Source organism: Coregonus lavaretus (genome assembly GCF_964263955.1).
Source record: "Coregonus lavaretus genome assembly, chromosome: 13".
NCBI classification, from domain to species: domain Eukaryota; kingdom Metazoa; phylum Chordata; class Actinopteri; order Salmoniformes; family Salmonidae; genus Coregonus; species Coregonus lavaretus.
This window is the reverse complement of record NC_140000.1, coordinates 47661296-47672588: the sequence shown is the minus strand read 5'-3', so window position 1 is coordinate 47672588 and position 11293 is coordinate 47661296. Positions and strand designations below refer to the sequence as shown.

Below are 11293 nucleotides of genomic sequence, written 5' to 3'. Positions count from 1 at the left end.
TGTAAATGACCTTTTACTGTGCTGTATAGATTGAATTTTGATGATGATGATGATTGATAATGATAGGTATTTTTCCGCACAGCCCACTAAGAGGTATAGGGCTAGATTTGTACCAGTTAGTTTCAAAGGGGAAAAGTTAGAACATAATAGGTGAAAAGATAAGACAAATATTGGGTATTACACATGATTTATGACCTTATGAAAATAACTGGTGCAAAGTAAATCGAGTCCGAAGTGTAAAATCTCTGTATGATCAGTGTTGGTTACTCTTGGGCTATTTTTTAAATGAAATATATTGGGGAAACAAATGGATGTTTATTACGGAATACGGATGTATGCTATTTAACTATCATTATCGTTTTTAATACAATTGTGTCCAGCTTTGATACAGTAGCAAGCCAGTAGCTACTTGCATATCATCGGCCACGCGCACTGTTTCCTCTATCATCAGTTTGCGCAACTCTATCCTCGCGCTGGTAGAGACGATAAAATATACATTTGTGACACATTATTACATCAAGGAAAAATTTCTGGCAACGCAAAGGTACGTGTAATTACAATGAAATAATGTGTTTCTTTGTTTGAATTAAGTATTTATTACCGTGAATTTCTAAACGTCTTTCTTTCAGGAAGTTGCGGATAAGTTCTGTACTGTTCTCATAGGCTATAATTTTTCAAAGTTAATCAACGGAAGGTCTAGCCTACTTGGAAGATATAAATAGTTATGGTGTAAATTATAGCCAGCTTATGTTCAGTTTTATTACTATATTGGGTAAATGCACTTTCAGACAAAATGCAGGTATCAAACAGTTTACTTTAAATAAGCCATATGGTTCCCTTTATCACCGTTATTTTTTACATTAAATATTTTGTATTACCTTGTTACTAAACCAAAATACCAAAAGCATGGCCCTCAAATGTACATCCTTGAGATATATGCACAAATACCAGACTTTGTATCTGCTGTAACTGACTGCAGTTTGTGTGGTACAATGAGGAACCATCAGGTAACTGCACTTTATTTTATATTTTTATATTTTACCTTTATTTAACTATGCAAGTCAGTTAAGAACAAATTCTTATTTACAATGACGGCCTACACCGGCCAAACCCGGACGACGCTGGGCCAATTGTGCGTTATATTGACATCAGCCTGGACAGCTGTGCGCAGCTGTTAGATACCCACCACTTCCATGAGGTTACTTTGTGTTTGTTAAACTATTCATGAATAATGATAGTGTTCTTTTATGATGACAACACTGCAGCTCAGTGCTGCATGAATAACTCAACTTCCTTTTTAGTGACCTCAGCAGAATGAGACCATATACTTGTGGTTAGCTGTCTGTTTTTCCACTGTGACAAAGGGAAAATGTTAAATGCCATGAAGCTTATTTGCAGGTACAGGTGATTTGTTCACAAGGTACACACAAATACAGTGTTCACTAAAGCAGTGTTTCTCAACTTGTTTTTCCCCCAGGGACCTACAAGCTGTGGTCCCTCTTGTGTGCACACAGCACCCATCTGATCCATACTATTCTGTCTATATATACACTATGCTTAGACTTACAGTACAAATCTTCTGTTTTGTTTCTCTTCCTAGATGTGGAAGTCAGTGGTGGGACACAACGTGAGCATAAAGGTGGCTGCAGAGGGGGATGACTGGGAGACCGACCCTGACTTTGAGGTTAGCTACTGGGCTGGAGGGGGGAGGGGGAGGGGGAGGGGGGAGGGGCGGGGGGTCCCCCCTATGGAGCTAGTGTATTTAATAAGGCACACACTTGTCTGTTACTATGTCACTCTCTAATCAATATTTTCTCCCAGTGGAATTAATGTTTTGTTTATGCTTGGTCTGTAACCGCCTCAGTCCTGTTTTCAACGGTACCTTGGTCTTCATTACTACAGTTAGGGGATGAGAAGGACTTGGGTTCTGTGTTTCAGAATGATGTGTCAGAACAGGAACAGAGATGGGGTGCCAAGACCATTGAGGGGTCTGGTCGAAAAGAACACATCAGGTAACCATTGAACAGTAACTGTGGGTGGGATGTCAGCCTGAGATGACCAGACCAGAAGTAACACATCAGAGACAGATCATAGTATGATTGGTGTGTTATGCTGTTGGAGAGCTATGGGGGATGGTAATCTCAGCTGTGTATTGCTGCTTTAGCTCTGTAGAAACAGGAAAAGGAAGTGAAAACAGTGTCTTACCAAATATGGGTTGGTGACTGAGTAAATCTAAGGGTTAGCTACAGACTAGTGTAACTATGTAGTCCCGGTGTTAGCAGATAATGTAAAATGGGAATAAAGTTATGCAACAAAGTTCTGATGTATGCATGCATGTGTGTATGCATGTGTGTACTTCCATGCATGTTTGTGTGTGTGTGTGATCCCTGCATCTCCCCAGTGTAGCAGAGCTGAGACAGAAGGTGTCCTAGGAGCATGAGGTGGGGAAGCAGAAGGAGCGGGCAGAGGCTCCCAAGGCCTCCTACGGTTACGGAGGGAAGTTTGGAGTGGAGAAAGACCGCATGGACAAGGTCAGGTCACACCCCAATAAACGACATGTTATAACGTTTCATCATGTGATGTTGATACACTACATGACCAAAAGTATGTGGACACCTGCTCATCGAACATCTCATTCCAAAATCATGGGCATTAATATGGAGTTGGTCCCTCCTTTGCTGCTGTAACAGCCTCCACTCTTCTGGGAAGGCTTTTCACTAGATGTTGGAACATTGCTGCGGGGACTTGCTTCCATTCAGCCACGAGCATTAGTGATGTCGGGTGCTGATGTTGGGCGATTAGGCCGGCTCGCAGTCGGCATTACAATTCATCCCAAAAGTGTTTGACGGGGTTGAGGTCAGGGCTCTGTGCAGGCCAGTCAATTTCTTCCACACCGATCTCGACAAACCATTTCTGTATAGACCTCGCTTTGTGCACGGGGGCATTGTCATGCTGAAACAGGAAAGGCCTTCCCCAAACTGTTGCCACAAAGTTGGAAGCACAGAATCGTCTAGAAAGTCATTGTATGCTGCAGTGTTAAGATTTCCCTTCACTGGAACTAAGGGGCCTGAACCATGAAAACCACCAAACTTTACAGTTGGCACTATGCATTGGGGCAGGTAGCGTTCTCCTGGCATCCGCCAAACCCAGAGTCATCCGTTGGACTGCCAGATGGTGAAGCGTGTTTCATCACTCCAGAGAATGCATTTCCACTGCTCTAGAGTCCAATGGCGGCGAGCTTTACACCACTCCAGCCGATGCTTGGCATTGCACATTGTGATCTTAGGCTTGCTGCTCGGCCATGGAAATCCATTTCATGAAGCTCCCGACGAACAGTTATTGTACTGACGTTGCTTCCAGAGGCAGTTTTCCAGAGGACAGACTATTTTTACGCACTTCAGCACTCGGCGGTCCCGTTCTGTGAGCTTGTGTGGCCTACCACTTTGCGGCTGAGCCGTTGTTGCTCCTAGACGTTTCCACTTCACAATAGCAGCACTTACAGTTGACCAGGGCAGAAATTTGACGAACTGACTTGTTGGAAAGGTGCCATCTTATGACGGTGACACGTTGAAAGTCACTGAGCTCTTCAGTAAGGCCATTCTACTGCCAATGTTTGTATATGGAGATTGCATGGCTTTCTGCTCAATTTCATACACCTGTCAGCAACGGGTGTGGCTGAAATAGCCGAATCCACAAATTTGAAGGGGTGTCCACATACTTTTGTATATATAGTTTATTTCACTCATAAGGTCTTCAGTGAAGTCCAAATAACACACTAAGCACAAGGCAATGCAGTGCAGTGTTGCTAACCCCAAAACGTATGCGGTCAGACAGTACAGTTGTGTGTGCTGACCTATTGCAACTTTTATGGACTTCAACAGTTTATCAAAGATCGTTTCCTGTGTTGATGTATTATGCATGTGTAATTACCCAGGGGGCAGTGGGGCATGGCTACGTGGCGCAGGTGGAGCAGCACTCATCCCAGACAGATGCAAAGAGAGGATTCGGGGGGAAATTTGGAGTGCAGAAAGACCTTGTGGATAAGGTGGGAAACTATACTCGTACTGACAAATACAAAGATATCACAGGATTTGATGAAAAGGGTGAGGGATCGTCCTGGTGATGAACATTCCTTCTATCTTCCTGTAGTCTGCCATGGGTTTTGAATACAAGGGAGAGGTGGAGCAGCACACATCTCAGAAAGGTACAGCCTTAAGGAAGTCTCATACACTTTCACATACTTTCTGGTTTCCAAGTAAGCCGACTGCATGTTGTTGTCCAACCCAGCTAATCCTGGCATCTTTCTCACTCTGCTTTTATCTTTCAGACTATTCTAAGGGATTTGGAGGGAAGTTTGGGGTGGAGAGGGAGAAGGTGGACAAGGCTGCCTTGGGTTACGACTACAAGGGAGAGACAGAGAAGCACCAGTCTCAAAAAGGTTAGAGTGGTACTGTACTGTGGGCTGTTTGTAGGTAGAAACGTTTCATGGTCAGTTATTAATATTAGATCTCTAATTCATATTTGAAACAACCTCATCCCTCACTCTCCCTCACCAGACTATTCAAAGGGTTTTGGAGGGAAGTTTGGGGTGGAGAGGGAGAAAGTGGACAAGGCCGCCTTGGGTTACGACTACAAGGGAGAGACAGAGAAGCATGAGTCACAGAAAGGTCAGTTACACAGTTTTAACCACATTTGTGTTTGTAAAAGTCAAGGACCATGTCCACATTAAACTGACCTTTGATCTCCATGTTCAGACTATGCCAAGGGCTTTGGGGGACGCTATGGAGTCCAGGCAGACCGCATGGATAAAGTGAGTCTTTATCTCAGGATGACAGTAATTATTGAACCATTTTACATTGACCTGCACCAACACACTCAGGCTATGACGTTTACTCATTGATTGGAATTATGGTTCCCCAATCCCCATACGCTCTATAGAGTGCAGTGGCCTTCACAGACATGGAATCCCCTACCTCTGCCTATGAGAAGACACTACCATTGGAGGCATGTAAGTATGCGCTTTATTGTTCCTCGTAGAAAGGCTAAAGTTGTTCTGCTTGCTAAACATTTACTACAAGTTCAAAGAGGAAAATACTGTTTTTGTTTTTCCTGTCTGTCTGTGCAGCAAGTGCAGGGGCAGGCAACCTGAAGGCTCGCTTTGAAAACTTGGCTCGGTCATCAGATGAGGAGAACAGGAAGCGAGCGGAGGAGGAGAGAGCCAGGAGACAGGCTAGAGAGAAGAGAGAGCAGGAGGAGGCGCGACGCAGACAACAGGTACTGCAATAAAAATGGTACTCCAATAAACACGCACACACTGACACAGCGGTCTGTATCTCTTGTAGGAACAGAACAGCAGGGAGGAGGAAGCAGAGCAGCAGAGGCCTCCACCTATTGAAGAGCAGAGACCTCAACCTGTTCCAAAGCAGAGGCCTCCACCTGTTGAAGAGCAGAGACCTCCACCTGTTGAAGAGCAGAGACCTCCATCTGTTCCAGAGACCAAGAGGAAGCCCCAACCACCACAGGTGCCCACTGCCAGGGCAGTGCCTCAGATACCAAGAGATGAACCTGAGCCAGTGGTAAATATCTCTGATTTAATTCAATGCAACTCACTGATGAACTAAAAACTGTAATTTATTTTTCACTGCCACGTTATAGAATTCATTGGTGAAATTCACATCTACTCCTTTTCTGTGGTCTCAGGAGGAAGAGGAGGAGCCAGACTATGACCAGCCCCCGTACCTGCCCCCACGGTCAAGTGACCTGCTGGAGGCGGAGCCACCTCAGGAGCAGACCCAATCAGAACCAGAGCAGGATGAGGGAGAGTATGAGGATATCGCACCAATACGTTTAGCTGTCGCAGTACCTGCTCCAGGTTAGTGTGCCACACCCAGTGGGGTAGAGGGGTTGGGTAACCCATTACTGAGTCATATCAAAAGACTGACTCTTCCATGTGTCCCATCTCCAGCTGTGGATAATGACTATGAGGACCTGACATGCGGTCAGACAGCAGTGGCCATTTATGACTACCAAGGAGGTAGGTACTCTACTGTATCAGTGACTGCGTTGTGATATCATGTCACAATTCTCATCTATTTATTGGCCATACTGTGATGTAGGTACTTCCATTGTGGATCAATACAGTAATCAATGCTAAACATTGCTCAACACACAGAAGTCCATAAACCCTTTCGGAGACAAAATACTAAAATAATGTTATTCTCACACATGAAGAGGCAGATGATGAGATCTCCTTCAACCCGGATGATGTCATCACTAACATAGAGATGGTGGACGAAGGCTGGTGGAAGGGACAGTGTCACGGACGCTTCGGACTTTTCCCTGCTACATTCGTGCAAATGATGTAGTGAGCTTGCCTATACAGTCTCCAACACACAGACATATACCTGAGTCCATAGGACCCATGAGCTGTGGGTCTTTTCACAGGGGGAACATAAGCACATTGCTCCAATCTGACAGGTAAAGTTTGATTGTACCATGGGAGAATCTCAGTTGCATACTCCTCTATCCTCACCTTCTCAATACCTATTTTTTTATTTCACCTTTATTTAACCAGGTAAGCCAGTTGAGAACAAGTTCTCATTTACAACTGCGAACTGGCCAAGATAAAGCAAAGCAGTGCGATAAAAACAACAACACACGAGTTACATATGGGGTAAACAAAACATAAAGTCAAAAATACAACAGAAAATATATATACAGTGTGTGCGAATGTAGTAAGTTATGGAGGTAAGGCAATAAATAGGCCAGTGCAAAATAGTTACAATTTCGTATTAACACCGGAATGATAGATGTGCAAAAGATGATGTGCAAATAGATACTGGGGTGCAAATTAGCAGGAGAAGGTCAGAGGGGAGGGAACTCTGGCTTTCTCATCCAATGGGTTTTGAGGTGAGGACGCAAGGAGTATGCAATTGAGATTCTCCCCATGTGTTTTCTAGTCAATTGATTTATATCCGGTCAGTAGTCATGCCATATAATGGATAGTCATTGTGCTTCATATTGCTCAGGGTGGGATGCAGGGCTTCACCTTATAAAGGCTGATTGCTAAATGGTCCAGTGATATTCTCATACACTTGCATTTCAAAGGATTATGTAAGTCATTTAGCTATGGAATGTGATGTTTAAAAACAATAATGATTACCTACAGAGAATTACGTATTTTGGCTATTGATGGAATTATTAACTTGAATTACATTTTCATACTTTGGCAAATCATAATATCTGAAACGCCAGGTTAAAAATGTTATTTCTAGAATCAACTGCATGTAATCAATAAAATGTCTTAATTTACAGAAACACATTTATTTACTCCAACATGACAGCCAGAAGATTATATGGACAGTATGTTACATGTATAATTAATGTCTTTGTACTGATGGGCTAGGCCACAGGGAGAAGAGCAAATCAAACAGGAATGGAGCTACCAACAGGTAGTAGCATTATTGGGGTGAAAGGTGAAGAAACTGCCATATTTTCTTCTGTATACCACAGCAATAAGAAAACATGGCTTTCATTCAAGTGAATTATGTCAATGCAGTATTATACAATTGTGCCCAACACACAACTGTCGTGTTTCCTTTCATACATTAAATGGGCGTACAGACAATGGGTTGCACAATATAGATCCTTTGCCTCATATCACCATTTAACTTTTAACACAAGACAAATTAAGTCCACAAAGATCATGTGTTCAATCTCCGATACATGATATTCAAGGCTTGTGTGTCACAGGTTCTAAGTTAGAAGTCCTTTGGTTTTCTCCAGGCTACCAGGCAAGGCTCTTCTTTTTTTTGTTGGCCTTTCCTCCGGATTTCTTCGTCATGCGTTTGCCTTTCAGTTTCTTAGCCTGTCGTTGGCTCATCCACGTTGGGTACTGTCCGTGCTCGTCCAATTGGGTCGTCTTACTGCGCTTGCTGTCCATGTCCATCTTTCCATCTGCAAAGCAAAAGGTGTCAAAACTCAAAGACATGGGAAAGGACACAAAATGCTTGATCTATGGGCGTGTGATCTATGTGTGTGTTCTCACCATCGACTTCCTCTCCCTCCATGTCTGCATCCACTTTCTTCTCCTTTATCTTGGCAGCTGGCACCACTGTAGCTATGTCCTGAATGTCATTCATGGAGATCTCTCCTGTGCCACCGTGGGCCAAGGCTTGCTTTAGCCGAGCCAGTTCCTTAGGGGCGTTCTTCGCTCTCTTCACTGCACGCATCTTCCTCTTCCATTTACTTCGTAGACTTTTGGCCATTTTAAGGTTTTCTGAAAGACAGGGTTACATAATGGAAACACGGATCCACTTGCATAAGACATCTTGACTGGCTTTAACTCTAGATCAGTGACAGTCCCTGCAGAGCCATACACATAAGACTGAGTTCTTGGCTCATGTAAACACTCATGCCATCAACTCCTATCATGCCACGTTAGCTAGCCAGCAAAGACATTCGTCTAGCCCAAATCCCCCTCAATCATAAATCGCCGTTCTTGTATAATTAATCATGATGAACTGCCGTTAAACTGTCCATGATTTTACTGTCCTTAAATGTGCAAGACTTCACATAAACATGCATTTTAGCTAGCTAACGTGGCTAATAGCTACCTTGCTAAAGAAAACTGATTGTTTTAGAACAATCGATAGGCCTATTCCATTCGATGTTTTTGTACTTAAATAACTCATATTCGGTGTACTCAATTTACTCATATTCATGGTATCGTAAAGAATAAAAGACTGTCAACATACATAGACGCAGATGAATCTTCCGTACAGTTAATAAGCAGTCAGCGCACACGTGTTTGTATATTCGACAACCGTAAAGCATGTCAGACGGTCGTTATGTTGGACACATTTGCGACAATCTACGCCCTCTTCATTTACCTTCTTCTTCTTCTTCAGTGGGGTTTATCGGCGGTTGGCATCCAACGTTATGGTGCATTACCGCCACCTACCGTACTGGAGTGTGGGCCAGAGACAGGGATAAACTAAATCCTACCTGCCAACCCCGTTTCTCTTAAAAAAGATAACAAAATATTTGAGACTATATGTAATGACGCTCTACTCAATATACTCTTTAAACTAATTTCCTGTATCCCCTTCTCCCTCATACTACATCTCACCCTCTCTCTTTCCCTCTGATACTGCTCACACTGTAGCAATAAATGCTCCACAGTCTCTATTTCCTGACAATAATCACACTTTCCTGATGGATGCTTTCCTATCACATGTAATGTCTTATTCAACTGGCTGTGTCCCAATCTTAATCTTGTAAAAATAGCCTCCTCTCTTCTGCCCCTTCCTGCCGTCCTCCCCTCCCCGACTTTCCTCTGTACTTGAAATAAATGCCTTCCCTTTTTATTTACATTCCACTGCTCCTGCCATTCCCTGTAGCTCAGTTGGTAGAGCATGGAGCCGACAAACGCAAGGGTTGTGGGTTCGTTTCCCACGGGGGGCCAGTATGAAAATGTATGCACTCACTAACTGTAAATCGCTCTGGATAAGAGCGTCTGATAAATGACTAAAATGTTGTCGTATCGGGTGAATGCTGGCAATTATTGCTGTCAACAAAGAGTCCGCTTAGGCTGCACCATGATTAGAGGCTTTTATTAATATCACAAGGTTACAGCATAAGTTACAGACCCGCGGTGTCTGGAGAACGGCGTCCCAGATTGCAATGGCCGTTCTGCCCTTTCTTTGTCTAGCCCCTATTTATAAACAATGCAAAAAGATGGGTGGCTCCCTCTTCTGGCCAATCACCAGTCTCCCCTGGGGCGTCACCCTCCAAACGGCTACATTTGACCTAACATAAACAACATTCCTTTTCTTCAAGAAAAACATTTAACAAAGGCATAATCCCAATACACGACAATGTCAATGTAATCTCTTCACCATCACTGTATATATCAGTCGTTTTGCCTCTGCTTTGCTCATTGACACTTTAACATCAACATCCCCACTACTAAGTGCTTGTTTAGCCTGTTCATCTACCGCCTCGTCCCCTCCACCCCCACATGGGCTGGAACCCATGTAAATCTTATCTGAATACCCATCTGTTTAATCCTGCCATGGGTTTGTAGCACCTCATAAAGCAGGTCTTGTCTGCTACGTGAGCTAAAGGACTGAAGACTCATTAACACTGCACATGAATCAGAGCAAATAACTACTCTGTCTGGCTTAACTTCCTCCACCCACTGCAAGGCCAACAGTATGGCCATCAGCTCCGCCGTATATTTATTTATTTATATTTATTTTATTTCATCTTTATTTAACCAGGTAAGCCAGTTGAGAACATGTTCTCATTTACAACTGCGACCTGGCCAAGATAAAGCAAAGCGGTGTGATAAAAAAACAACAACACGGAGTTACATATGGGGTAAACAAAGTCAAAAATACAACAGAAAATATATATACAGTGTGTTCAAATGTAGCAAGTTATGGCGGTAAGGCAATGAATAGGCCATAGTGCAAAATAATTACAATTAGTATTAACACTGGAATGATAGATGGGCAAGAGATGATGTGCAAATAGAGATACTGGGGTGCAAATGAGCAAAATAAATAACAATATAGGGATGAGGTAGTTGGGTGGGCTAATTTCAGATGGGCTGTGTACAGGTGCAGTGATCGGTAAGGTGCTCTGACAGCTGATGCTTAAAGTTAGTGAGGGAGATAAGAGTCTCCAGCTTCAGAGATTTTTGCAATTCGTTCCAGTCATTGGCAGCAGAGAACTGGAAGGAATGGCGGCCAAAGGAGGTGTTGGCTTTGGGGATGACCAGTGAGATATACCTGCTGGAGCGCAGACTACAGGTGGGTGTTGCTATGGTGACCAATGAGCTAAGATAAGGCAGGGATTTGCCTAGCAGTGATTTATAGATGGCCTGGAGCCAGTGGGTTTGGCGACAAATATGTAGTGAGGACCAGCCAACAAGAGCGTACAGGTCACAGTGGTGGGTAGTATATGGGACTTTGGTGACAAAACGGATGGCACTGTGATAGACTACATCCAATTTGCTGAGTAGAGTGTTGGAGGCTATTTTGTAAATGACATCGCCGAAGTCAAGGATCGGTAGGATAGTCAGTTTTACGAGGGCATGTTTGGCAGCATGAGTGAAGGAGGCTTTGTTGCGAAATAGGAAGCCGATTCTAGATTTAACTTTGGATTGGTGTTGCTTAATGTGAGTCTGGAAGGAGAGTTTACAGTCTAACCAGACACCTAGGTATTTGTAGTTGTCCACATACTCTAGGTCAGACCCGTCGAGAGTAGTGATTCTAGTCGGGTGGGC

The 11293-nt window shown here is 43.5% G+C and overlaps 1 protein-coding gene and 1 pseudogene across 2 annotated transcripts; one reads left to right on the top strand and one right to left on the bottom strand.

Moving 5' to 3' along the window:
• The first annotated feature begins 460 nt into the window (after positions 1-460).
• LOC311140722 (src substrate cortactin-like) lies at positions 461-7312 on the top strand (annotated as a pseudogene). Its single transcript, XR_014615507.1, has 15 exons — positions 461-544; positions 1601-1684; positions 1939-2012; positions 2402-2531; positions 3935-4045; positions 4150-4204; positions 4328-4438; positions 4557-4667; positions 4755-4810; positions 4939-5008; positions 5126-5274; positions 5343-5576; positions 5701-5872; positions 5966-6034; positions 6232-7312. The product of XR_014615507.1 is annotated as a src substrate cortactin-like (transcript).
• On the bottom strand, positions 7304-8901 carry LOC311140721 (protein LLP homolog). Its single transcript, XM_084175906.1, has 3 exons — positions 8757-8901; positions 8048-8278; positions 7304-7956 (listed from the first exon to the last, which is right to left on the bottom strand). The coding sequence occupies exons 2-3, from the start codon at positions 8265-8267 to the stop codon at positions 7787-7789; spliced, it is 390 nt and encodes a 129-aa protein (XP_084032032.1). The 5' UTR covers positions 8268-8278; positions 8757-8901; the 3' UTR covers positions 7304-7786.
• Between the last annotated feature and the right edge of the window lie 2392 nt (positions 8902-11293).

Bases quoted from the DNA above. Each gene is read 5' to 3' on its own strand.
- LOC311140721 (XM_084175906.1), bottom strand. From the start codon at position 8,267: ATGGCCAAAAGTCTACGAAGTAAATGGAAGAGGAAGATGCGTGCAGTG. The intron at 7,957-8,047 runs GTGAGAACACAC...TTTGCTTTGCAG, and splicing joins GGAGGGAGAGGAAGTCGATG to ATGGAAAGATGGACATGGAC.